Source organism: Saccopteryx bilineata, chromosome 1 (assembly GCF_036850765.1).
Source record: "Saccopteryx bilineata isolate mSacBil1 chromosome 1, mSacBil1_pri_phased_curated, whole genome shotgun sequence".
Taxonomy (NCBI): Eukaryota; Metazoa; Chordata; class Mammalia; order Chiroptera; family Emballonuridae; genus Saccopteryx; species Saccopteryx bilineata.
In genome coordinates, this window is record NC_089490.1 from 355,590,298 (window position 1) to 355,614,953 (window position 24,656).

Below are 24,656 nucleotides of genomic sequence, written 5' to 3' on the forward strand. Positions count from 1 at the left end.
TAAATTTTTCTGGTTATTAATCCCTCAACATCTGCTCCCTCTTCTTTCCTAACAGATATTCATCCCTCCCCTGGGCAGCCCACTTCCTAGGAGGGAAGCGGTACCACCTTCAACTCCAGACTCCGGAATTGGCTTCAGACAATCAATATCTTTCATTTTGTTCCCCTTGCAACAAAATTATTGGTTCAGAGATGCATTTGACAGCATTCTAATCAGAGTGAATCTCAGGCCTTGTTTGAAAGGCTGGAATGAACCGGTTCTTGGCTCTTCCTGTGATGTTACTGTGGTGAATGAGAAAAGAGACAGCCTCTCTGATACCAACCGCAAGAGTTGGTAAGCCAAGAGAAACACTGAGAAGCCAACCCAAGAGCACTCCCCACCTTCCTCATTGTTTGAATTGTGTTTTTGTTTTTTTTTTAAATTGTGGTAAAACAGATGTAACATAAAAATGATCACTTTAACCATTTTAAAGTGTACAGTTTAGTGGCATTGAGTATATTCATATTGTTGTGCAACCACTGTCGCTATACATGGGTGAACAAATATCTGTGTCTCAGCTGTCAATTCTTTTGAGTATATAGCGAGTAGTGGAATTGCTGGATCATATGGTATGGTAATACTATTTTTAATTTTTAGAGGAAGAGCAATACTGTTTACCATAATTGCTGCAGCATTTTACACTCTCACCAGCAGTGCACTAGGGTTCCAATTTCTTCAGATCCCCACCAACACTTACATCCTGACTTGAGATTTTATTATTATTATTAATAGCCACCTTAATGGATGTGGAGTGGTATCTCCTTGAGGCTTTTTAAATTGGGCTATCTGCTACTTACAGCCCAAACCATTCCTATCCAGTTCCACATAATACTCCATTAAACTTTGACTGAGTAGCAGTTGGTCCTCTGAGTGATGTGGGAGAAAGATGGGTGGATAGGGTTGAATCCTCTCAGAAGTCTAAATAATAAGTGATTATTCTATTCACAAAATTGATGCTATCCTGGTGTAAATGCAAGGACTCCATCTATTTCTTTAATGGTTCTAAAAATGGCACCAACATTTCTTTTTGTTTACAGAGAGTTAAAAATTCTTCAAATAAATATTTGCTTAAACACTGTAAAAAAAATAGAAGACTGGATAAAGAAGATGTGGCACATAAACACTATGGTATACTACTCAGCCATAAGATATGATGACATCGGATCATTTACAACAAAATGGTGGGATCTTGATAACATTATATGGAGTGAAATAAGTAAATCAAAAAAAACCAAGAACTGCATGATTCCATACATAGGTGGGACATAAAAACGAAGAGTGTGGTGGTTGGGGGGGGAGGGAATGAGGGAGAGGGGGAGGAAAGGAGGGAGAGGGGGAGGGGCAGCGGGAGGGGCAGGGGCACAAAGAAAACTAGATAGAAGGTGATGGAGGACAATCTGACTTTGGGTGATGGGTATGCAACATAATTGAATAACAAGATAACCTGGACATGTTTTCTTTGAATATATGTACCCTGATTTATTGATATCACCCCATTAAAATTAATAAAAATTTATTTATAAAAAATATTTGCTTAAATATGATAATGGTTAACATTTGAGTGAATACTACATGTCAGACACTATTCTAAGTATTGCATATGCATTAGCTCATATAAATTCTGTACAGTAGAAATCATCATTATCCTTATTTTTCAGATGTAGAAACTGATGTGAAGAGAAGAAAAATAACATACTACTCAATGCCAAGACATCTGGCATCAGATCCCCCTTTTAAAAAAAATTATTGATTGATTTCAGAGAGAGAAAGGGAGAGAAAATGAAACATTGATTTGTTGTTCCACTTATTTATGCATTCCTTGGGTGCTTCCTGCATGTGCACTGCCTGGGGATTGAACCTGCAACCTTAGTGTATCAGGACGAGGCTCTAACCAACTGAGCTACCTGGCCAGGGCCAAGATTCTCCTTCTTAATCACTGGTCTATACAGCCCGTATGTGTGCCAGCCACTATGGGAGATACAGTAAAAAGATAAATTAGAGGTAAGACTTGCCCTCAAAGACTTTATAGTTTGGCAGAAATAAAATATACAGTATTTATCCTCAACACATCTTCCAAAATATAAATATAACAATTCTTGTTTAAAAACCTTTGGTGCTCCATCTCCTTTCTATGAAGTAAATATATCATTAATACCAGAATTTATAATACTGTAGACAGAAAAGTATACTATAGATCAGTATCACTTATGACCAACAATTTAGAAACCTAAATGAGAAAATGAACACCCAGGGCCAATGCACTTGAACCAATTAAGCCATGACTGCAGGAGAGAAAGAGAGAGAGAAAGGGTAGGAAGAGGAAGAGGGGTGGAGAAGCAGATGGTCGCTACTCCTGTGTGCCCTGACCAGGAATTGAACCCAGGGCATCCACATGCTGGGCCAATGCTCTACCACTGAGCCAACCAGCCAGGACCTCAGTCATTATTTTTTCAAATAGGTTTTCAATTTCTTGCTCGCTCTCTTTCTCCTCCTTCTGGCACCCTCATGATGCAAATATTGGTATGCTTGAAGTTGTCCCAGAGGCTCTTTAAAACTCTTTTCAGTTTTTAAAATTCCTTTTTCTTTTTGCTGCTCTGATTGGGTGTTTTTTGTTTCCTTATATTCCAAATCACTGATTTGATTCTTGGCTTCATCTATTCTACCATTTATTCCCTGTAAATTATTCTTCATTTCAGTTACTGTAGCCTTCATTTCTGACTGGTCCTTTTTTATGCTGTGGAGATTCTCACTAAGTTCATTGACAATCCTTATAACCAGTGTTTTGAACTCTGCATCTAGTAGATTGCTTGTCCCCATTTTGTTTAGTTCTTTTTTTCTGGAGTTTTGTTCTGTTCTTTCATTTGGAACATGTTTCTTTGTCTCCTCATTTTGGCAGGGTCCCTGTGTTTGTTTCTATGTATTAAGTAGAGCTGCTATGTCTCTTAGGCTAGTGACCTAATGTAGTAGATTTTCTGTAGAATCCAGTGGCACAGCTTACACAATCACCCAAGCTGAGTACTCAAGATACACACCACCCCGTGTGGGCTGTGTACACCCTCCTGTTGTAGTTGAGCCTTAATTGTTGTTGGCACATCAATGAGAGGGATTTACCCCCAGGCCAATCAGCTGCAAGGACTGGTTCAGGCATGGCCAACATATGGCCCCCGCGTAATGAGTTTATGCAGCCCGAGATTAAATTTTTAATATTCTCCGCTACTTTAAAATCTCAGCTACTCAGAAGCAGAAGCGTCTTTGATTATTGGAAATCGAGATCTTTAAGAAGATAGTGAGCCCTGGCCGGTTGGCTCAGCGGTAGAGCGTCGGCCTGGCGTGCGGGGGACCTGGGCTCGATTCCAGGCCAGGGCACATAGGAGAAGCGCCCATTTGCTTCTCCACCACCCCCCCCTTCCTCTCTGTCTCTCTCTTCCCCTCCCGCAGCCAAGGCTCCATTGGAGCAAAGATGGCCCGGGCGCTGGGGATGGCTCCTTGGCCTCTGCCCCAGGCGCTAGAGTGGCTCTGGTCCCCGCAGAGTGACGCCCCGGAGGGGCAGAGCATCGTCCCCTGGTGGGCGTGCCGGGTGGATCCCGGTCGGGCGCATGTGGGAGTCTGTCTGACTGTCTCTCCCCGTTTCCAGCTTCAGAAAAAAAAAAAAAAAAGAAGATAGTGATACGCGGAAAAGAACTCCGCATGTGACTAATCTAGGATTAACTTCCAATAATTGGTCGAATGAATTCGCGATACTCCTTTATTTCTTAAAATATTCCATTATAAAGATTTACAACTTTTGTACTCATCTGTACTCGATATGAACTGTTTGACGTTTAGCGGTGGCAATTTGAAACCCACATTCTTTTAGGCGGAGTTTGCCAGTGCACACCCAAGGTCAAACAATTCGTTATTTTTGTGGTCAAGTTTGCTGAATCAAGTGGCATTGTAGCATAGACAATAGCTGCAGTTGATAACTGAAAACGTATCCAGGCTGTTTGTAAAACAAAATAATGGTTTTATTTGCAATATAACCCTTCAAGCTCATTCTTTTAATTAAATATTGTTTCAATTGGCCTGACCTGCAGTGGCGCAAAGCGTCAACCTGGAATGCTGAGGTTGCTGGTTCAAAGCCCTGGGCTTGCCTGGTCAAGGCACATACAGGAGTTGGTGCTTCCTGTCCCCACCCCTGTCTTCTCACTCTCTCTCTAAAAAAAAAAAGTGAATAAATAAAATCTAAAAAAAATATATATTCCTTTAAAAAAATAAAATAAATAAATAAATAAATAAATATTGTTTCAATTGATTGTGATACAGTTTGGATATTTTTAAGGTATGTAATTATATTTTTATTTAAAAATATTTTTATTAAGATAATATTGTATATTAAATTTTTTTCACTCACATTTATTCATAAACAAATTACATAATAAAATTTTGTTTACTTAAACGAATCATTTTTGTATTTAACATTTTTTAATTTTAATATTTCGTCCAGCCTGTGAAAAAAGTTTTCTTTCTAATCTGGCCTGGGGGCAAAAACTGTTGGCCTCGCCTGGACTGGTTGCAACCACCCATCACCAACCTTCAACCACTGTGGAGGATCAGCTGTGCAGGGACCCACCCTACAGAGTAGGACTTACTTTAGCAGAGCTCTGGTGCCTGCTGAATCTGCCCTTTGAGTGTGTCACTTGTGGAGGTGGTTGAGTGGTGTTTTGACGTGGCTTGAAACTTTCCACTGGCTGCGCTAGCTCTGGGACCTCCCGGAAGGTGCAGGCCAAGGTCAGTGTCCACCTATGCCCTCCTTGGGACCACCCAGCATGAGCTACAAAGTGATCTGCAATGGAGCTACTTGTGCTGGGCTCAGAGGTGCCCAGGCAAGGCCAAGCTGTGAACCAAGGCCAGATGCTGCTGGTGCCAGGGCTGGGGCCACTTAGCAAGAGGTATGGGGCATACTGAAGCCAGGTGCTGCTTGTTTGAGAGATGTTAGGAAAATCGGAAGCATGAGCCAAGATATGCCATTTATATGGAAAAGATTTTGGAAACAGCTTGGGTGGGCCTGAAAGCTGGGTGGGGTGAGGCCTCAGGGGTTCATCAGGATGGGTGAACAGTGTGACCCAGATTGATGGAGACTTAGATATGGTGCCCCCCTTCTGCTCTAGGTGCTCAGCAAAGAAACTATGGCCTCTGCCAGTACTTCTGTCTGGGAGAAAACCATTTCCCTACCCCAGCTCTCACCTAATGCCAGACAATTCAGTTATTCCCTGTATGTCCCTGGTGCCTTTCAAGCTGCTGCTCCAGTGCTGGAATTCAAAGGGAGTAAATCTGAGTAAGCCCAGGTACAGGACCTTTAAGAGGAACTGCCTGCAACTCCAGCCACCCACCGTCACCTTCAGCTGCAATCCCTGCCAGTTTTACAGCCAGAATTTATAGGGACTTCTCTTTTGGAACTGGAACCCTGAGTGAGGGGGCCTGTGGGGAACTCTCATTCTCAGGGGGGAGCTCTTCAGACAAGATATCTCTCCCAATTTTTATCCAGCACATGTGGGTGTGGATAAAACAACCTGTTTTGCATCTCCGCCCCTCCTACTAGTCTCTATGTGGCTTCTTCTCAAGTTCTCTAGTGGTAGAGCTTCCACTGAGCCAGATTTCAGATGGTTCTGAAAGATGGTTGTTCTGTAGTTTAGTTGTAATTCTGATGTGACTGTGGGAAGGAGGCAAGTACCGTATTTACCTATGCTTCCATCTTGCCCAGAAGTCTTAAATATCTTAAATCAAAAACTGGGCAGTGTAGGTAATAGAAGTAAGGAATTTACAATGATGTAAATTCATATGTTGAAAAAGTAATCCTTGCTTCCATCTTGCTACCATAACATCAAAGGGGTGATGACAAAGTTTCTACAATGAACAGGTATTATACTTACAATCAAGAAAAGAGATTTTTAAAATGTAAACAAGTATAGGCTAAGTGTACAGACAGACATGGATGTTAACACTGATCCTGTTGTTTATTATCTGTGGGATCTTGGAAAGGTCACATTAGTCTCTTAGAGTCTGAGCTTTCTCATATATACACTGATGACAATCACACCTGCTTTGCAGGGTTGTAATGAGTAGTAGATGACACAATCTTTGTGAAGTTCTAAGTGCAGGCTCTGATGCAGAATGAGCTTGTAGTCAAAGAGATCCCCATTCCCCATCAACCCAGTGGAGACAGGACCCGTGGAAGCCAAGCGAGGCTGGTACCATGTTTCCTGAGTTCCTCCATTCAGGCCATTCTACAGCTGTGCCAAAACAAAGCACAGGCACCTGCCCCTGCTTGTCGGAAGAAACATGGCTATTAATCCATACCCACTATATGACTAAAATGAGCAAACTTGGAATTTCTGGAGATGGGCTAGCTCTTTCATATCCTAGAAGGAGGTTTCCTTTATTATGCTAGTGAGAAAGTTTTAGTGCAGGAAATCCAAATGGCTCTAAAAGTATATAGTAGAAGGAACTGAGAGCTTGCAAAATATTTGAAAGAGCTAGAGGAGTGAGCTCTAGGTTAGGTCTTCAGGAACAATTCCCAGAAGACACCAAACCTAATCCACCAGGGAAGCACTATCCCTGCACAATATGGGCAAACTTCAAGAACTCTGAGTAGCTGTGAATTCAGGAATCTGAGCTTGAACCATCACTTATTACCTATGTAACCTTGTACATGGTACTGAACCTCTCAAGAATCAAGATATGAAGAAGTTGCCATCACAGCAACTGCTTCTCTATACCTATATATTGGTTAATAAACTTATCTCCCCAGTGTTTCTTATAAGCAAAACAAAGCCAAAAGCAATTGGAAAATAGCCTCTGCTTTACTCCTATTTTTCAAATATCACATGAAACATTTCACTGGCACAATGTAAATCATATCTAGGATCCTAGATGCAAGGGAGTCTGGAATCACTGTTTATGCTGTTTTTATTAACTTGTCAGGCTACACAGTGCAGAAAAACATACTGGAAGGACTCGGAAGGACTTGGAAGTCAGTGCTGACTACCAAACAAACAAATCTATCACAGAAAGGGTCATTTAGTTCCCGGGAAATTGGGGCAACCTCTGCCAACACCTGTTTGTGTTGCAGGGGCTCCAAGAGTAGTCAAGGCTTAATTAAAATTAAGCCCATTGTACTCAATGGAAAATACAGTAGACATTTTTTAGTTGCCTCCTAAGCATCTAGAACCCCTTTCTCCTCCTAACGATACACGAATTTTCATTCAGGCAACTACCTCTCCCCTAAGCAACCTATGTGCTTTGGAAGGCTGAGCCTAATTCCACCTCCAGGTGTGGTCTATAATTAGTTTAGAAAAATTAGCATATTCTATCTTTTTGGCCATAGGCATTGGTCCTAGGGCAAATCTGTCCCAAAAGAAACGACTTAAGTTTTACACTCCTTCTCCACACAGAATCGAAATGGTGAGAGTATGATTTATAATTAATCTTTTTAGCTGTAGATTTCTTTGCTATTTCTTGTTCTTCTTCATCTATTCCTACATCCATTTCTTCTTCTTCGTCGTGCTCTGTACCTTCTGTTGTGTCATTTTATATATATGAATGAATGACATAAAAGGATTGCAGGGTGCTTAGGGCTAGTAATGTTCTGTTCCTTGGCCTGGGTGGGAGTTAGGAAGTTCTGCAAGTATTTTTAGTTTGTGATAATTCATTGAGCTGTATACACACTTGTGATCTGTGCACTTTGTTGTTTGCATGTTATGTTTTATTTTAAAAACTTACTAAAAACGTACTGAATGATAAAACTGCAGATATCTTCCAAAAACGGAAAAACAAAAAGATGGTAAATGAGTGAGTGGTAAGAGGAGGTATGAAACATACAGTATCTCAATAATAGACAGTCCAGAAGTAGAAAACAGAGACTAAGAAGAAATTATAACATAGAAGGATAATTTAAGAAAATTTCCCAGAATGGAAGCCCATGAATTTCCAAATGAATTGAAAGGGCCCATTAAATATCTACAATGGAAGAAAATACACACCCACACTCACATTCACACACATACCTAGGTAAATTTCATCACCAGAAACAAAAGATCCTACAAGAGGGGGAAACAAATAAAAACATGTCTCATACAGAGAGTCAGACATCTGAGCAGCTTTGGACTTTTCAGCAATGACTCCAGAAGCCAGAAGGCATGAAACAATGCATTTAAAATTGAGGGAAGGTATTTCTAACCTAGAAGTCTATAACTGTCCCAAACTAAGAATATTTAAGTACAGAATAACAACCTTCTATATGTAGGTAATATCTCAAAAAACTATATCTCCTTACTTTCTAGGGACATTGCTGGAAGATAGGCTCCATAAAACTAAGAAAGAAGAAGACATGGGACTCACGAAAACAGAAAATTCGATTCAGGAGCGTGCAGTGCCAGAAGCTCCATTCAATAGGTGGTCCTGACGCCCAGAGAGAACAGTGATAGAAGAGCCCGGGATGACAGGGGCTGCAGCAGCCACTAGTCCAACCTGGAGCAGGTCTGAGAGTCCAGGAGAGTCTTCTTTAAAAAGATAAAAACGCATAGGATATCTGATGCAAACTAAAATATTGAGAGGAGATTCTGATAACTTGCCAAAAGCTTACAATTAAATTAGCAATTAATGCAAGGAAACAAAACACACAAACTCCGAAGGGACCACTCTGAAGGGCCACTCTAGTCCCAGGGCTCCAGTGGTGTCAGGAAGGGCCATGCTCTGGCCTGCAAGGCATCCTGACTTCTCCGTTCCCCCAATCCCAATCCCCAATCTTCCTCTCTCTTAGGATCGGCTGATCCTAAGTGCTCCCTATAAAACATCCTACACACTAAACTTCAACTCAGAGTTTGTTTTTGGGAAACCCCAACCTACACAACTGCAAAGAAAAGAAAATTTGTGCCTGAACAGGCAGTGGCACAGTGGATAGAGCATTGGCCTGGGATGCTGAGGACCCAGGTTTGAAACCCCGGGGTCACTGACTTGATCGCAGGCTCATCCAACTTGAGTGCAAAATCACCAGCTTGAGCACAGGGTTGCCAGCTTGAGAGTAGTATCATAGACATGACCCCATGGTCACTGGCTTGAGCCCAAAGGTCACTGGCATAAGCCTAAGTTTTCTGGATTGAGCAAGGGGTCACTGACTCAGCTGGAGCCCCCCGGTCAAGGCACATATGTAAAAGAAGTCAATAAACAACTAAAGTGCCGCAACTACGAGTTGATGCTTCAAATCTCTCCATTCCTGTCTGTCCCTCCCTTTCTTTCTCTGTGTGTCTCTCTCTCAAAAAAAAAAATGAAAATTTGTGGAGTCAAGGAGCATTCATCATATTTTACTACACTGTGCAGCTATCAACAGTGTTTACATAACTACAACAATGTAAACTCTACATACTGATCTAACCAAAACTACCATATCATTTTATCAGGAGAACAAGAGAATGGGGAGGTGTGTGTGTCCTGGCAGTATAGGAAGAAAGTGAGATAAGTCCTCAATGTCCACAGCAGGAAATCAAGAAATAATACCTAAGATGAAAAATCAGCAAGCAGCAACTTTAAACTAGCTTTCTAGAGACATGGGGATAAATACCAAAATAACTAGCTAAAATGGACATGAAAGTGGTTTCTCCACTCCAGGGAAAGAGGGTCTAGAGTGGGTAAGAAAGAGACTGATATATTCAGAGCAAATTTTATAGAACAATTCACCTCTCTAAACTATGAATATGTCCAACATTCATAAAAACAGCTAAAACCAAAACATTAAGCCTTGGCTGTGTGATCAGTTGCATCTCCATACATACACGCAGCCCTTAGAAATGATGCCAAGAAGAGTATTTATTGACATGAAAGGATGCTCATAATGCCATGTTAAGTGGGAAAAGCAGACAACAAAATGTTGTAAGCATTTAATCCCGCTTTAAAAATTAGATATAGAAGTACGTATGTGCATTGAAAAAAGTCTGAGGCTATATATTATATTGATACATCAAAATGCTTGCAGGGTGAGATGTGGAGTAGTTTTAACTTCCAGTTGGTTGTTCCTGTAGCCCAGATATCTGCCATCTCTATACCTCCAAGTTTCCACGGGATTATCCTTTCTGTTAACAAAAATTAAATGCCTGAAATCATCCTACATACTGTGCAAATTTCAAGGCCCTCCCCCAACCCTGGTGCACACTTCCAGGTGCTTAGTTCTCATGTTTACTCCCATTTCCTCTTCCTGCCACTCAATTTCCCTGGCATCCCTGTTTCTGCAGCTGTTTCCTTCTCTCTGTCCCTGCTTAACACAAATATGGAATACTGTCCCCTTTCCTTGATTTCCCCAAGAATACCTTACTTGAGGCACTACTGAGGGGGCTATAGCTCTACATGGCACTGCAGATAGCTTAAAATCACAGGAGCATCTGTGCAGCTACTTGTGCTAGCTGACCCTGCTTCTGGGGGATTCTTCTCTGACCCTGCTCTCTCACAGGTGGCTGGGTTCCTCTCTGGATATCCTCTCTTCCGTCCCCTGACCCCAGTCTGTGTCCTTTGGGTTCCCACCTGTCACCAAAATACCAACTCCTTCAAGTCCTTTGTTTTCTTACGCAGAATATGAGGCCTTCCTCTGGAACCCGCTTTTTCCAGCAGAAAATGTTTTCATTATTCAAAAGACCATCAAGAACCCTTTTAAGAGGCATTTCCTCCAACTTGAACAAGAAGCTGGAGCCAGTTCTTCTGTTTGTCTCTCCGTTACATGACTGTGCATCTTCTAGAATCATTCTGTGTGGCTTTTATAATTAAATTATTTTCAGTAAGAGAAGCACCACGGAAGTAAGTTCAGTCCTTGATCAAGTGTACATATCAAGTTCCATGACACAAGCAACTGCACACAAGCTCCTGCTCCCTGCCAGGCCGAGATGCCCTTAGAGCAGCAGGATGTAAAGACCAAGGTAGGAGTGTAGGGTTCCATGAGGCTGCTGATCCCAGTGTGGGCAGGTCTCCAAGGAGACATGTGGCCATCGCAAACCAGGTGAAGACCTTGGTTGCCAGCCCGTTCCTCTCTATTGGTATCATTGGGCCAGGCCTGGGACAGGTGCAGTCCCTTACTCTGGAAGCCTACCCTGAGAGCCCTCTTTCTCACCAGCTCTATTATTTATCAACTGTGTGGCAGTTAGTTCACTTCCCCAGTGCCTCGCTTTCCTCATCTGTAAACTGTGAATGATAATATTATTTAATACTTGTAAAGTCATCAGAACGGTGCTTGGCTCAAAGTTTACTCCATAATGTTAGTGATCATTATCAGTATTGTCACTAGATCTATGGACTCTGACCTTGAACAAGATATCATATGGTCATGTGTGGAAGGCTCTGTTCTCATCGCAGTCAGCACAGGTGCTAACATGGAACTTGTGGTCAATGCTTATTTGATTAAAACTTTAGAGAGAAGAAACAGGCCAGCTAAGAAACCACACACATGAGCATTACCTGTCCTGAAACCCATTTTGAGTTCATTTTTATATGTGGTGTGAGGTAGGAATCCAATTTTTATTCTTCTACTTGTGGATATCCAGTTGTCCTAGCACCATTTATTGAAAAAGACTATTCTTTCCCCATTGAATTATCTTGACACCCTTATCAAAAATCAATGACAGTAAATATGAGCATTTATTCCTGAACACATTTCTATGACACTGATCTGTATGGCTATCCTTAAACTGTCCTGATTACTGTAGTTTTGTAGTACACTTTGAAACAGTGAGTTCTTCAACTTTGTTTTTCTTTTTCAGGCTTGTTTTGGCTATCCTAGATTCCTTAAATTTTTGTATGAATTTTAGGATCAGTTTTTATCAATTTCTGCAAAGTCGGATGGAATTTTAATAGGGACTGCTTTGAACTATAGATCAATTTAGGAGTACTGCCATAATCTTACCAACATTAAGTCATCTGATCTATAAACATGGATGTCTTTCTCTTTAGGTCCTCTTTAATTTCCTTCAGCAAAGTCTGATAGTTTTCAGACTATATGTTTTACACTTCTTTTGTTAAAAATTCCTAAGTATTTTTTTTTCACGCCATTGTAAATGGAATTGTTTTCTTAATTTTCAGTTTGTTTATTGCTCCTCTATGGAAGTAGAATTTATTTTTGTACATTGATCTTGTATCATAAAACCTTACCAAATGTGTTTATTTGTTCTAATAGTTTTTAGTAGACTCCTTAGGTTTTTCTATATACAAGATTGTCATCTGCAAATAGAGATAGTTTTACTTCTTCCTTTCCAATTTGGGTGTCTTTTATTTAATTTTCTTGACTAATTGCTATTAACTGACTTTTAAAAAGCATTTATTTGTTAGGTCCTTTTATCTTTGACAAACACCAACAGCATGAGGTGATGTGAGGATACTGAGGAACAGGAAGGCACTCCACTTGGGTGTATGGGTCCCACAGCATCCTCAGACTGACATCTTCCAGATTAATGCCAACCTTTGGGGTTCAGCAACCTTATTCTAAATAAAGAACTACCCAAGAGAACCACCTACACTTGTGAATTCAGTACATTGAAACCTGTTGCAAACAAAACTAATCACCAAATTTAACTCAACTTTGCTTTTTGCTACAAAAGTGTACAAATCCTTGGGGTCTCATGCTGTTAGAGAGTTAAGCTTAGCAAAAACTGTACAAACCAGGTGAGCTACATTCATGCAATTCCAGGACTCACCAGAGGTGCCTCCAAATACGAAAACTAAAACAAAGCAGGGAAGGTTTCACAAAGTCTTACAAGATCTTGGCTAAAGGTTTCTTTATTGGAAGGCCTGTCCCTAATGTGTTCTGTGCTTTGATTCTCAGTTTTAACATCACTAAAAAAAAAAACATTTTGGAAAGTGAAGCATAAGTATTCAAACAGCTGCCCGGTCCCTGACTGCCCACAGAGGTATAGAAATGGTATTGGCTGTCCCAGAGGCCAGAAGTTACCAAGGACTGGGCAAGAGATCAAGATCCAAGAGATTGAACCAAGATGGAAAAAGGAACACACAGTTTGGTCCAGGGATACCCTTGTTTCAGCTCTGAGGTGAGCAATCAAGGTATCAAAATGAGGCTTTTGGCAGTTAATCCTGTAGTTCCAAGGTTGCTGCCACTCACTGTTCAGCCTGTACAGCTCTAGTTAAAGGTCAGACCCTAGAATAAACCTTTCGGAAGTTGAGATCATTGCTACCCCAGCCAGAGAAGAAGTGTTCAGGGCCTGCCCAGCCCAGAGGAAATAGCCGAGTCGGGGAAGACAGGAAGGCACCCCAAAGTTCCAGGGATTCTCATATGTCCAGCCTGCCCCACTTCACTCAGAATGAGTGTGACTGAAGGAAGCTCAAAACAACTGAAGGGTGTCCCACAGGTGAATGCAAGCCTATAAGCATAGACATACACACCACCCCACATACTTTAGCCTGCCTAAAAGCACAAGTCAATGTAGTGAACCGAAGTATAGAATATGCACCCCTAAGGCCTAGAAGATACCTTGACTTCCAGGGATAATAATAAATAGAGTCTTGGCTAAAGCCCAGTTGCAGTCTCTGGGACCACAGATCCATCCAACTGGTCATTTCCACAATCCCCAAGTGTATAACTGGAACAGATATATTGGCAATTAGAGTAACCCCAACACCGACTCCTTAGCCTGGGAATCAGAGCAATCACAGTGTGGAAAACCAAGCAGAACTCTCTGAAGTTGTTTCCTACCCCCACCTAGCCAATATGTTAAATAAGGCAGATTAATGCCACTATTAAAAACCTAAAAGATAAAGGAATGGTGGTCCCTATTATGTCTCCATTTAATTCGCCAGTCTGGCCCCTAGAAAACTAGGTGATTCCTGGAGAATAATAGCAGTAGGCCACCACAGCTCAGCCAAGCAGTAGTCCTATTATGCTGGATGTGCTATCATTGCTAGAGCAGACTATTTAGGACTCAGATACATGGTATGTGGCCACTGAGTTGTGAAAGTGTTCTTTTCTATTACAATAGAACAAGAGGATCAGAAACAGTTCACACTCATGTGAAACAGACAATAATATTCACTTACCATTTCCCCCAAAGCTACGTGAGCTCTTTTGCCTTCAGTTGTAATATAATCCAAAGAGATCTGGTCTATCTGGACATCTTGTAGAGTATCACAGACCCATTACATCATGGTGATTGAATGGGAAAAGCAAGAAGTGGCCAGTTTATCAAAGTCCTTAGTAAGATACATGTGCTCTAGAAGGTGGGTGATAAACCTGCTACCTCAGGGAAGTTTTTAGGTGTCCAGTGATCATGGGTTTGCCAAAATATGCCCTTCAGATTTATGCCTCTTGCATCCTCTGCTACAAAGAAGGAAGCACAACACCCAAAAGGCCTCTTTGGGTTCTGGAGGCCACACAGTCCAAGGCTAGGAATTCTCTGATGACACAAAAAGCTGCCAGCTCTCAGTGCAGCCTGGAGCAGAAGAGGGTTCTACAAAAGGTTCCAGCTGCTAAGCAAATATTCAGTCATATGATCCAGAAGACTCTATAGTATTAGAAGTGTCATTGATGGGTAAAGATGCAACAGAGAGCGCACTGCAAACCCCAGTGAAAAAAATCACAAAGCAGGTCCGTGGGATTCTGGAGCAAAGCCAGCCATCAGCAGCAGAGAATTATATACTTTTTGAGAAACAGTTCCTGGCATGTGGCTGGACCCTGGTTTAAATGAAATACTAGACTATGAGCATCAAGTGACAGTACATCAAGAACTTCCCATTATGAACTGGATTCTTAAGACCTGCCAAGTCATAAAGTCAGGTGCAGCCAGCAGGAGTTCATTGTAAGATAGAAATGATAACTGAGCTTGTTTGGTAATGGGTCAGCTTGATATTAAGGTGGAAACCAAAAATGGACAGTGGCTGCCTGACGTCACATTCCGGTGTTTTCTTGAAAGACAATACAAAGCAAAGGAAAGCAAGAGAAAAAATGTCCCAATAAGCAGAGCTGCAAGCAGTGCACCTGGTTGTGGAAGGAGTTACACTGCTCACAAAAATTAGGAGATATTTCAAAATGAATATGAAGCAATAAAAAGAAGAAGCACTTGATTTTTTTTATTAAACAAGAGCATCAGAAAAGCAAACAACAAGTCAAAGAAAGTTGTTCGATTATGCAAATGAGATGCAAACTCAATTATCGTGATTGAGTAGCAAGTGACATATTGGTAAGGGTGAACAGAAGCATGTTAAACTGGACGAGAGCGCCACACATTGACTGTTCAGTAGGGTGTACGGTCACCCAAGACTGACAAAACACACTGACAGCAATGGGGCATGGACAGGATCAGATTGTCCAGCAGTTCTTGTGGGATCCTCTGCCACTCTTGCTCCAGGGCAACTTCCAGCTCAGGAAGTGCTGTGGGAGACATTGGACAGTTTGCCAGATACCTTCCCAGAGCATCCCAAGCATGACCAATGGGATTCAGGTCTGGAGAACATGAAGGCCAGTCCATGCATTCAATTCTTGCCTCCTGAAGCATGTTGTTGATGATATGCGCATGGTGGAGATTTGCATTATTGTCCATGAAAAGAAAGTTGTTTCCAACTTCTCCAGCATAAAGTGCAGGACCTCATCTCGATATCTGACAGCAGTCAGCAACCCATTCTGATGACGTGGAGGTTGGTATGACCATCAATGCTGATGCCAGCCCATACCATGATTCCACCACCACCGAAGGAATCCCTTTCTCGCATGAAATGTGGGTTTTCCCGTGCTCCTTGTTCACGTCAGATTAGGACACGATAATTGTCAGGCTGCAGACTGAACCATGACTCATCAGAAAACAGATGACAACTCATCATGGGTCCAATGATGATGCTCATCAGCCCACCTTCTATGGGTTCTATGGTATTCAGCAGATAATGGAATGCATACCATTGGTTGCCAGGCATGCGGTCCAACACAATTAGCCGATTTTGTATGGTCTGAGTGCATATCTGTCATCTAGTGGCAGCAAGAAACTGTCCCCGCAGCTCTGTTGCATTGCTGCGCCTGTTCTTTCTTGCCAATAAGGTCAAGTAGTGGTCATCTCTTGCTGTTGTGGCAGATGAGTGACACTGCCCTCGTCGTCTTCATACTGTACTAGTCTCTTGAAAGTGATTCCACAGTCTGCCAATCACACTTTGGGATGTTTCAAGTACTGTTGCCACTGTCGTCTGTGTTTGACCAGCTTCAAGACGTCCTATGGTTCCCCAGACTTCACATTTAGGCAAATCATGTTGCAGGGGCATTGCAAGGGCTGGGAAATTGCAGGGTGTGCACTTTCAAGACCAGAAAACCTGCAGATACCCTAGTACAGGAATGGCCAACAGTTTTTGCCCCCGGGCCAGATTAGAAAGAAAACTTTTTTCATGGGCCGGACGAAATATTAAAATTAAAAAATGTTGAATACAAAATGATTCATTTAAGTAAACAAAATTTAATTATGTAATTTGTTTATGAATAAATGTAAGTGAGTGAAAAAAATTTTAATATACAATATATTTCAATATATATTTTAATAAAAATATAATTACATACCATATAAATATCCCAACTGTATAACAATCAATTGAAATAATATTTAATTAATAGAATGAGCTTGAAGGGGTTATATCGCAAATAAAACAATTATTTTGTTTTACAAACAGCCTGGACACATTTTCAGTTATCAACTGCAGCTATTGTCTATGCTACAGTGCCACCTGATTCAGCACACCTGACCGCAAAAATAACAAATTGTTTGACCTTGGGTGTGCACTGGCAAACTCCGCCTAAAAGAATGTGGGTTTCACATTGCTGCTAAACGTCAAACAGTTCATATCGAGTACAGACGAGTACAAAAGTTGTAAATCTTTATAATGGAATTTTTAAAAAAAATAAAGTATCGCGAATCCATTCAACCAATTATTGGAAGTTAATCCTAGATTAGTCACACGCGGAATTCTTTTATGTGTATCACGATCTTCTTAAATATCTCAATTTCCAATAATCAAAGATGCTTCTACTTCTGAGAGGCTGAGATTTTAAAGTAGCAGAGAATATTAAAAATTTAATCACGGGCTGCATAAACTCATTACGCGGCCGGATCTGGCCCATGGGCTGTATGTTAGCCATGCCTGCCCTAGGACTTTCAGCCTTTTGTATAGTGCATTTTCATCAATGAAATAAAAGTTGGCTTTTCATCTCATTTGCATAATTAAACAATTTTCTTTGACTTGTTTGCTTTTCTGATTTTCTTGTTTAATAAAAAAAAAATCAGTGTTCTTGTGGTGGCGCAGTGGATAAAGCGTTGACCTGAAATGCTGAGGCCGCCGGTTCAAAACCTTGGGTTTGCCTGGTCAAGGCACATATGGGAGTTGATGCTTCCTGCTCCTCCCCCTGTTCTCTCTCTATCTCTCCCCTCTCTCTCTAATAAAAATGAATAAATAAATTCTTAAAAAAAAATCAAATGCTTATTTTATCACTTCATATTCATTTTGAAATATCCCTAATTTTTGTGAGCAGGTATATGCAAGAGACTATAAACACTGTCCTGTGCAGTGGCCAGAGGTTAGCCACCTAGTCAGGAAACTAAAAAGAAAGGGTCTGGAAGACTGAGGACAAGAGGTCTGGGTAGTCTGACCAGGAAGTGGCACAGTGAATAGAGCATCAGACTGGGATGCAGAGGACCCAGGTTCCAAACCCCAAGGTTAATGACTTGAGCACAGGCTCATCTGGCTTGAGTGTGGGCTCATCAGCTTGAGTGTGGGGTTGCTGGCTTGAGCATGGGATCATAGACATGACCTCATGGTCACTAGCTTGAGCCTAAAGGTTGCTGACTTGAAGCCCAAGGTCACTGGCTTGAGCAAGGTCACTCGCTCTGATGTAGCCCCCGGGTCAAGGCACATATGAGAAAGCAATCAATTGACGAGGATGTCGCGATGAAGAAATGATGCTTCTCATCTCCCTGCCTGTCTGTCCCTATCTGTCCCTCTCTGTTGCTCTCTCCGTCTCTGTCTCTCTCAACTTAAGAACAATAGCAACAACAACAACAAAAACAACACAGAAGTCTGGGTAGAGGCACATGGGTGGACATTTTAGGAGTAGGTACAAAGTAGGAAGTTTTCTGTATCACACATAAGCACCCACCACAGAGCATCACCATAGAAAGAAACTGAACCAAGCAGATTAAATGACTCAGCCACAATGTCACTGGCTATCCTGGAACTGGCACAATAGGCACATGAATGGAGTTGGTCACAGTGGCAGAAATGGAGGCTATACATAGCCCCAACAGCATGGACTCCCATGTACCAAAGCTAATCTAGCTGTTACTTCTGAACGTGCAATCTGCTAGCAAAAGAGACCAATGCTGAGCCTAGATATGGCTATCCTTGAAAACAACCAGCCACTTGGTGACAAATCAACTATATCAGGCTTCTTCCATCCTGGGAGAGCCAGCAGTTCATCCACACAACAAAGGAAGTCTATTCTGGGAATAGGTTTGCCTTTTCTACCCACAGAACCTGAGCACCAATATCAAGAAGCTTAGAGAATTCCTAATTCCATCCAGCATGGCATCTAGCCAGCACATCCATTTCACAGAGAAGGAAGTTAGGGAGTGGGCCCATAACCTTAGGTCACATATATACTGCACCATCCAGAAGTTGTTAACCTCAAAGAGCCCTGGAATGGACCACGGAAGGACCAGCTTCAATAATTTAAGGCAATAGTAATATGCAAGGATGGGAGGCCAACCTTCAGAATCTAATGCACTAAATCAGAGACTTGTGTGTGGTACTGTGTCCCTAAAGAAGTTTACATAGGTTCAAGAACCAAGGGATAGAAGCAGGAGTGGCCACACTTACAATCCCTTCCAAGGACCCACTAAGGAACAGTATGTTTCCTGTTCCTTTAGCTCTGAGTTCTGCAGAGTTGGAAGTACTGGTCCTCAAAAAGGGCATTCTCTTGCCATGGGACACAGAACTATACTGTAGGTCCCAGTACATTGAACTACCCAGCTGCCACAAGGGTAATTTGGACTCCTTGAGTCTGAGAACCAGCAAAGGGTCACTATCTTGGCAAAGGTCATTGGGATTGAACAGCAGGAGGTGGCAGGGCTGACTTTAAACATCAGGGATGGGTAAGAGAAATGTGAAACCCCTGGCTTCTTAGAGAAATAACTGATTCCAGGTTTAGTGCAGAAAATGTACACAGCGAACCTGCAGCACCTTAAAATTCCAGAAAGCAACCACCAGGTTGTGTGAACAACTCAGGAGCCAATTTGAAGAGGCTTCCAACACCAATAATTGCAATGGAATGAAACCAATCAAATACATTTAAACCCCTGAGTTCATCATAATTTTTTTTTCCGAAGCTATAAGCGGGGAGGCAGGGAGACAGACTCCTGCATGTGCGCAACCAGGATCCACCTGGCATGCCCACCAGGGGGCGATGCTCTGACCGTTTGAGGCGTTGCTCCATTGCAACCGGGGCCATTCTAGTGCCTGAGGTGGAAGGCCATGGAGCCATCCTTAGCACCTGAGTCAACTTTGCTCCAATGGAGCCTTGGCTGCAGGAGGGGAAGAGAGAGATAGAAAGAGAGGGAAGGGTGGAGAAGCAGATGGGCGCTTCTCCTGTGAGCCCTGGCCGGGAATCAAACCTGGAACTTCCACACACTGGGCCAATGCTCTACTGCTGAGTTAGCCGGCCAGGGCCCATAATATTTTTTTTTAATTGCCACATCCTGAGGATAACAGGGAACCAGTCCAATTCATTACCTTAAAAGTTGAATAAATAAAATAATGCACTTATCCTGCATTTCCTATACAAACTCTGAGAAACCAATAGATGAGGGGCAACATCTCCTTATAAAATTGTTCCATCTAATAAATTAAAACAAAATGATAGATTAGAGTATTTCCATGTTGCATCCCCACCCCCATTCCACCCCCAGTGATTCACTTACAGGATGTAGGTATTGAGCATCAATGGCTGCTAACACCAAAAATTGTGAACACCAGACAGATGTGCCTCCTGATAGATGAGCACACCTGAGGCAAATCAGGTCTCTAGATCTAGCTGCTGAGTTGCAGGCAATGCAGAGGATGAAGGAGCACAGTAAACTGCACCACCAGCATAAAATCGTGAAATCCAGACTACGGTAAACTACAGAGCAAATGGCCCCAGTGCTTCAAAAGATAAACTAGGCCCTGGCCGGTTGGCTCAGTGGTAGAGCGTCAGCCTGGTGTGCGGAAGTCCCAGGTTTGATTCCCAGCCAGGGCACACAGGAGAAGCGCCCATCTGCTTCTCCACCCCTCCCCCTCTCCTTCCTCTCTGTCTCTCTCTTCCCTTCCCGCAGCCAAGGCTCCATTGGAGCAAAGATGGCCCAGGCGCTGAGGATGGCTCCATGGCCTCTGCCTCAGGCGCTAGAGTGGCTCTGGTTGCAACAGAGCGATGCCCCAGATGGGCAGAGCATCGCCCCCTGGTGGGTGTGCCGGGTGAATCCCAGTTGGGCGCATGCGGGAGTCTGACTGCCTCCGTTTCCAGCTTCAGAAAAATACAAAAAAAAACAAAAACAAAAAAAGATGAACTATATGAAAAAGAAAGGGGTAGAAGGGATCTTTTACATTAAAAGAAAAAAAATTAAAAATTGTATCAAGTTAAAAAAAAAAGTGGGACTAAAAACTCTACAGTGTGTAGGAACAAAACAATACAGAAACCTAAGGAAGTGGTTATTACTATAAATGTCAAGAGGTTGGGCCTGGCCATGGTGGCAAAGTGGATAGTGTCGGCCTCGGACCCTGAGGTCCCAGGTTCAAAACCCTGAAGTTGCCGCTTGAGCCTGGGATCAAAAACATGATCCCATGATCTCTGGCTTCAGCCCAACGTTGCTGGCTTATGCAAGAGTCACTGGTTCGGCTGGAGCCCCCACCCCTGCCATCAAGACATGTATAAGAAATGAACAACTAAAGTAACTCAACTATGAGTTGATTGATGCTTCTCATCTCTCTCGCTTCCTCTCTCCCATGCACGCTAAAAAAAAAACCCACACACAAAAACAAACAAAAAAAGCAGGTGGGAAAGTGGGAGGTAGCTGGGACTGGAATGGGGAAGAGGGGAGCATGGAGGAGTTCTGGGGAGACTGGTAAAGCTCTATTCTTGACCTGGGTAGTGCTCCTGTCTGTCTTGGAATCTTCTCTAGCACTAGAATTCCCTAAATGTCACTATCTAGCACCTTTACAGCTCCATCCACACCTTTGCTCATGTAGTTCCTTCTACATGCAGTAACTACTGATATTTCTCTACCTTTAGCAGAAAACCCTTTGTGGTCACTACTCCCCTGGCCTCATACTCCTCCACAGCACTTGCCTCTCAGTTCCTTAAGGACAGGGGTCTGGGTTTCAGTCAGGAACCAAGACAGGGATTAATACAATAGGTTAATAACAACCACCAGCATTTATTAAGCACTTAGTACACCCGACCTGTTGCAGGCAGATAGAGCTATTTAGTCCTCACAACCACCATATAATGCAGGCACCATTGCACTGCCATTTTACAGATGAGTAAACTGAGATTCAAGTGAGTTATGTAGCTAGTTCTAGATGACAGTAGCAGAACAAGATTCAATCTAAGCATTTTGACTCCATATTCTATAATCTTAACCACTGCCAATAAATTTTATTCCAGATACTTACAGGGTACCTACCATATGCCAATTACTACTTAGTGAACAAAGTGGATCATGTTCCTCCCTTATAAAATGCATTTAGAATTAGCAAATGATGAGAATAACAATTGTGTTATGAAGGAAAATAAAACAGAATTAAGAGGATAAGAAGTGACTGGTATTTTAGAGAAGTCAGGGTAGGTCTCTCTGATGACATCTGAACACACTCCTGCATCAAACAAGGGAATCATCAATGGAAAAGCCACAAACTTGCAGCGAGACAGTTCTGGTAATTGCAAATGGTGTGGCCTTTGGCAATCAATCAATCTCTGAGCTTGCTTTCCTCACCTGTTACCTGGAGATAATCTATACTTGCCTTGCAGAATTGTGATGAAAAGAGGTGTGCGTGTCAAGTATGGCTTAAAGGCACCTTTGGCCTAGGCCCACAATAAACCTAACATATACTGAAGTCTATGCTGCCCTTCTTGCCCAACCAGAAATCCCTCTTCCTGCTCCAAACGTTCCGCCCACCTTTCACTTCCCCAAAAAACTGGACTTCCCTTGGCCTTCAGGGTAGACAGCTGTAGTGCAGCCCGCTAACGCCCCCTGCCAGCAGGATGTTGCACTACAGTTGTCCTAGAAGCCTCTAGTCATCTCTTCAAAAAGCCTTATGTGGGCACCCAACCCCTGCCAGACACCAGGAACGAAAATGAACAGACCCTCTGTGCCCTCTAGGAGCTCAGTCTAACATGCAAGTGGGCCATGACAACTGGAGAGGAAATGCCATATCTAGCAAACTATACAACATCTAACAGTATAATGAGGGAATGATTAACTGGCCAGCAGAAATTAAGGCTTTATAGTGGGTGACTCCAAAAGTAAACCTTGAACAATGAACAGGAAGTAGGCACCAAGGGAGACACTCCAGGCAGAGGGAACAGTACTTGTGAAATCAGGGAAACACAAAAGAGGACACTGATTAGTATGAGGTGTTCTACCTGATCATTGGAGCTTCCTGACTCCACAACACAGCTTGGTTGAAGAATAAAATGAAAGGAAGCTGGTTCCCAAGACTCTCAGTTATACTACCTGCCATCCCTGGAAAAGTAAAAACCCATCTCAGGAAAGAGCTTTTTTCCCTGAGGGCAGACAGGATCTCAAGTGTCTTATGTTCCCACACCTCATCTTCCTTACCCTTCAAGAAAGGCTCATCCTGTCTTAGGTGACAATCTTTGCAACCCTGTCCAGGTCTTTTTCCCTCTGTGTCTCAGTCTCCTCTGTAGAGTAGGAGAATAACACTTGTCTGCATCCCTCTCAAATAACAATTTGTGTGAAGGGCTCTGAAAGCTCCTGGGGCAGCAGCAAGAAGGAGCCAAGGACACCAGGCCCTGGAGGCATCCTGGGCAGTGCACAGCCGGCCAGCTGTGGGAGAGAAGTGCCGCTGCCCCCGGTCCTCTCAGGCAGACCACACTGCACCCTCCACCGCCCACTGCTCATAAACCCCCACAAAAATCAGAGAACCACGCAGTTTTGTTTCAGGTGTTTTATTAAGTGGGCCATACTGTAGCTGGTTTCTAAGTTGCAAAACAACATAAATTTAACAACAATAATATAGCCAGTTAGACTGTGACAAACTTTTCCTTTCCTTAAAAAAAAGAAAAAAGAAAAAGACTTTACACACACAATGGAGGGTTAAATAAATAATATGAAAAAAAGAAAAACTGTTAAAACATGCTTATGTTTACTTCTGCGCAACTGCGTGCCAAGAGAAAATGTGATTTTCTGCACATGGTATATCGCAGCCTGTCTTCTTCTCAAATAATACTGACAAAAAAAGCAAAGATATGGGACTGACTCAGCAGCGCTCGCAGAGGCCCTGCTAAAAGTCCCTCTGATTGGAGCGTGGAGCTTCCACTAGCACACCTATGTGTGGCCCAGGAAAGCCAAATATCCGTAATAATGTTAATATAGAAAACATCAGTTTAAAAACGATGTGGAACGGCCTCGTTAGCGTCATGGGGCAAGGACGCTGGACTGCCCCGCACAGGTGCCAGCCTCAGTCCAGGGAGGCCACAGGCTCCCAGCATGTGGCCACAGCGCGGGAGGGCACCAGCTTCAAAATAAGCGGCACCAACCTCGTCTCCCTCTCCCTATCACTCTTTCACATGAAAGTGTGTAAAAAGCAAATCAGCAAATAAACTCTAAAATAGATTATTTATTCCAAAAATCCTCTAGTTTTCTTTTTACAGTGAGTGTACATCTCCTCTCCGTCTCCTGCACACTCGCTTAAGTCCCTTGGAGGAGACGGGTCAGAGCTGCAGGGTGAGTCTTTCTCAGTCCTATTGCTAGCTGGTGCTGAGAGGTCAGATGTCGATGCCCTTGACCAGGGACGTCTCCAGCGTGATATTGAATTCCTGCAATGTCTGCAGCACACGGATCAAGGAATTGACAAGTGTGTGGTCTTTGATCAGCGCCACATCTTCATACATGTGTGCAGTGATGGGACAGTCAGCCAGCAGGGCAATCCAGTGGTGCAGGAGGTGATCTCTGGCAGGGCAGGATCATCCAGGTCGGTCAGAAGGGAAAGGAAAGGAGCTGGTTAGTGCAAGGCCAAGGGGGAACCTGCCCCACTACTCCTTGTGCAAAGTCTGAAGCTGGAGGCGTGAATAGCTCCCCACAGCCCCCTTTTCCTCCTCTAACAGGGCTTGGCAATGAGGCCTTGTATGGCTTTAAAGGGCTCCCACTGGGGGATGTCCCGCCCAGGACTCCAAACCAATCTGACACAAGTCAGCTGCATCATCTGCCACCAGGTCTGTTCCTCCTTCCCTGCCACCCTTTCCACCTTAGATAACTCCAAGACACCAGGTCCAGTCAGCACCACTTCATCCACCTCCACAGCCAATCCTAGCCAATAGTAAATCACTCCTCCCCACGGCTACCACCAGGGAAGGTAGT

At 42.9% G+C, this 24,656-nt stretch overlaps 1 protein-coding gene across 3 annotated transcripts in view; it reads right to left on the reverse strand.

Moving 5' to 3' along the window:
- Positions 1–23,235: 23,235 nt before the first annotated feature.
- DENND5A (DENN domain containing 5A) overlaps positions 23,236–24,656 on the reverse strand; it is a 98,421-nt gene continuing 97,000 nt past the window's right edge. For all 3 annotated transcript variants that reach the window (XM_066250920.1, XM_066250921.1, XM_066250919.1), the window contains one exon: positions 23,236–24,248. In XM_066250920.1, coding sequence (XP_066107017.1) covers positions 24,065–24,248 — 184 coding nt within the window. In that variant the 3' untranslated portion in view covers positions 23,236–24,064. The remainder of the gene's footprint in view (positions 24,249–24,656) is intronic.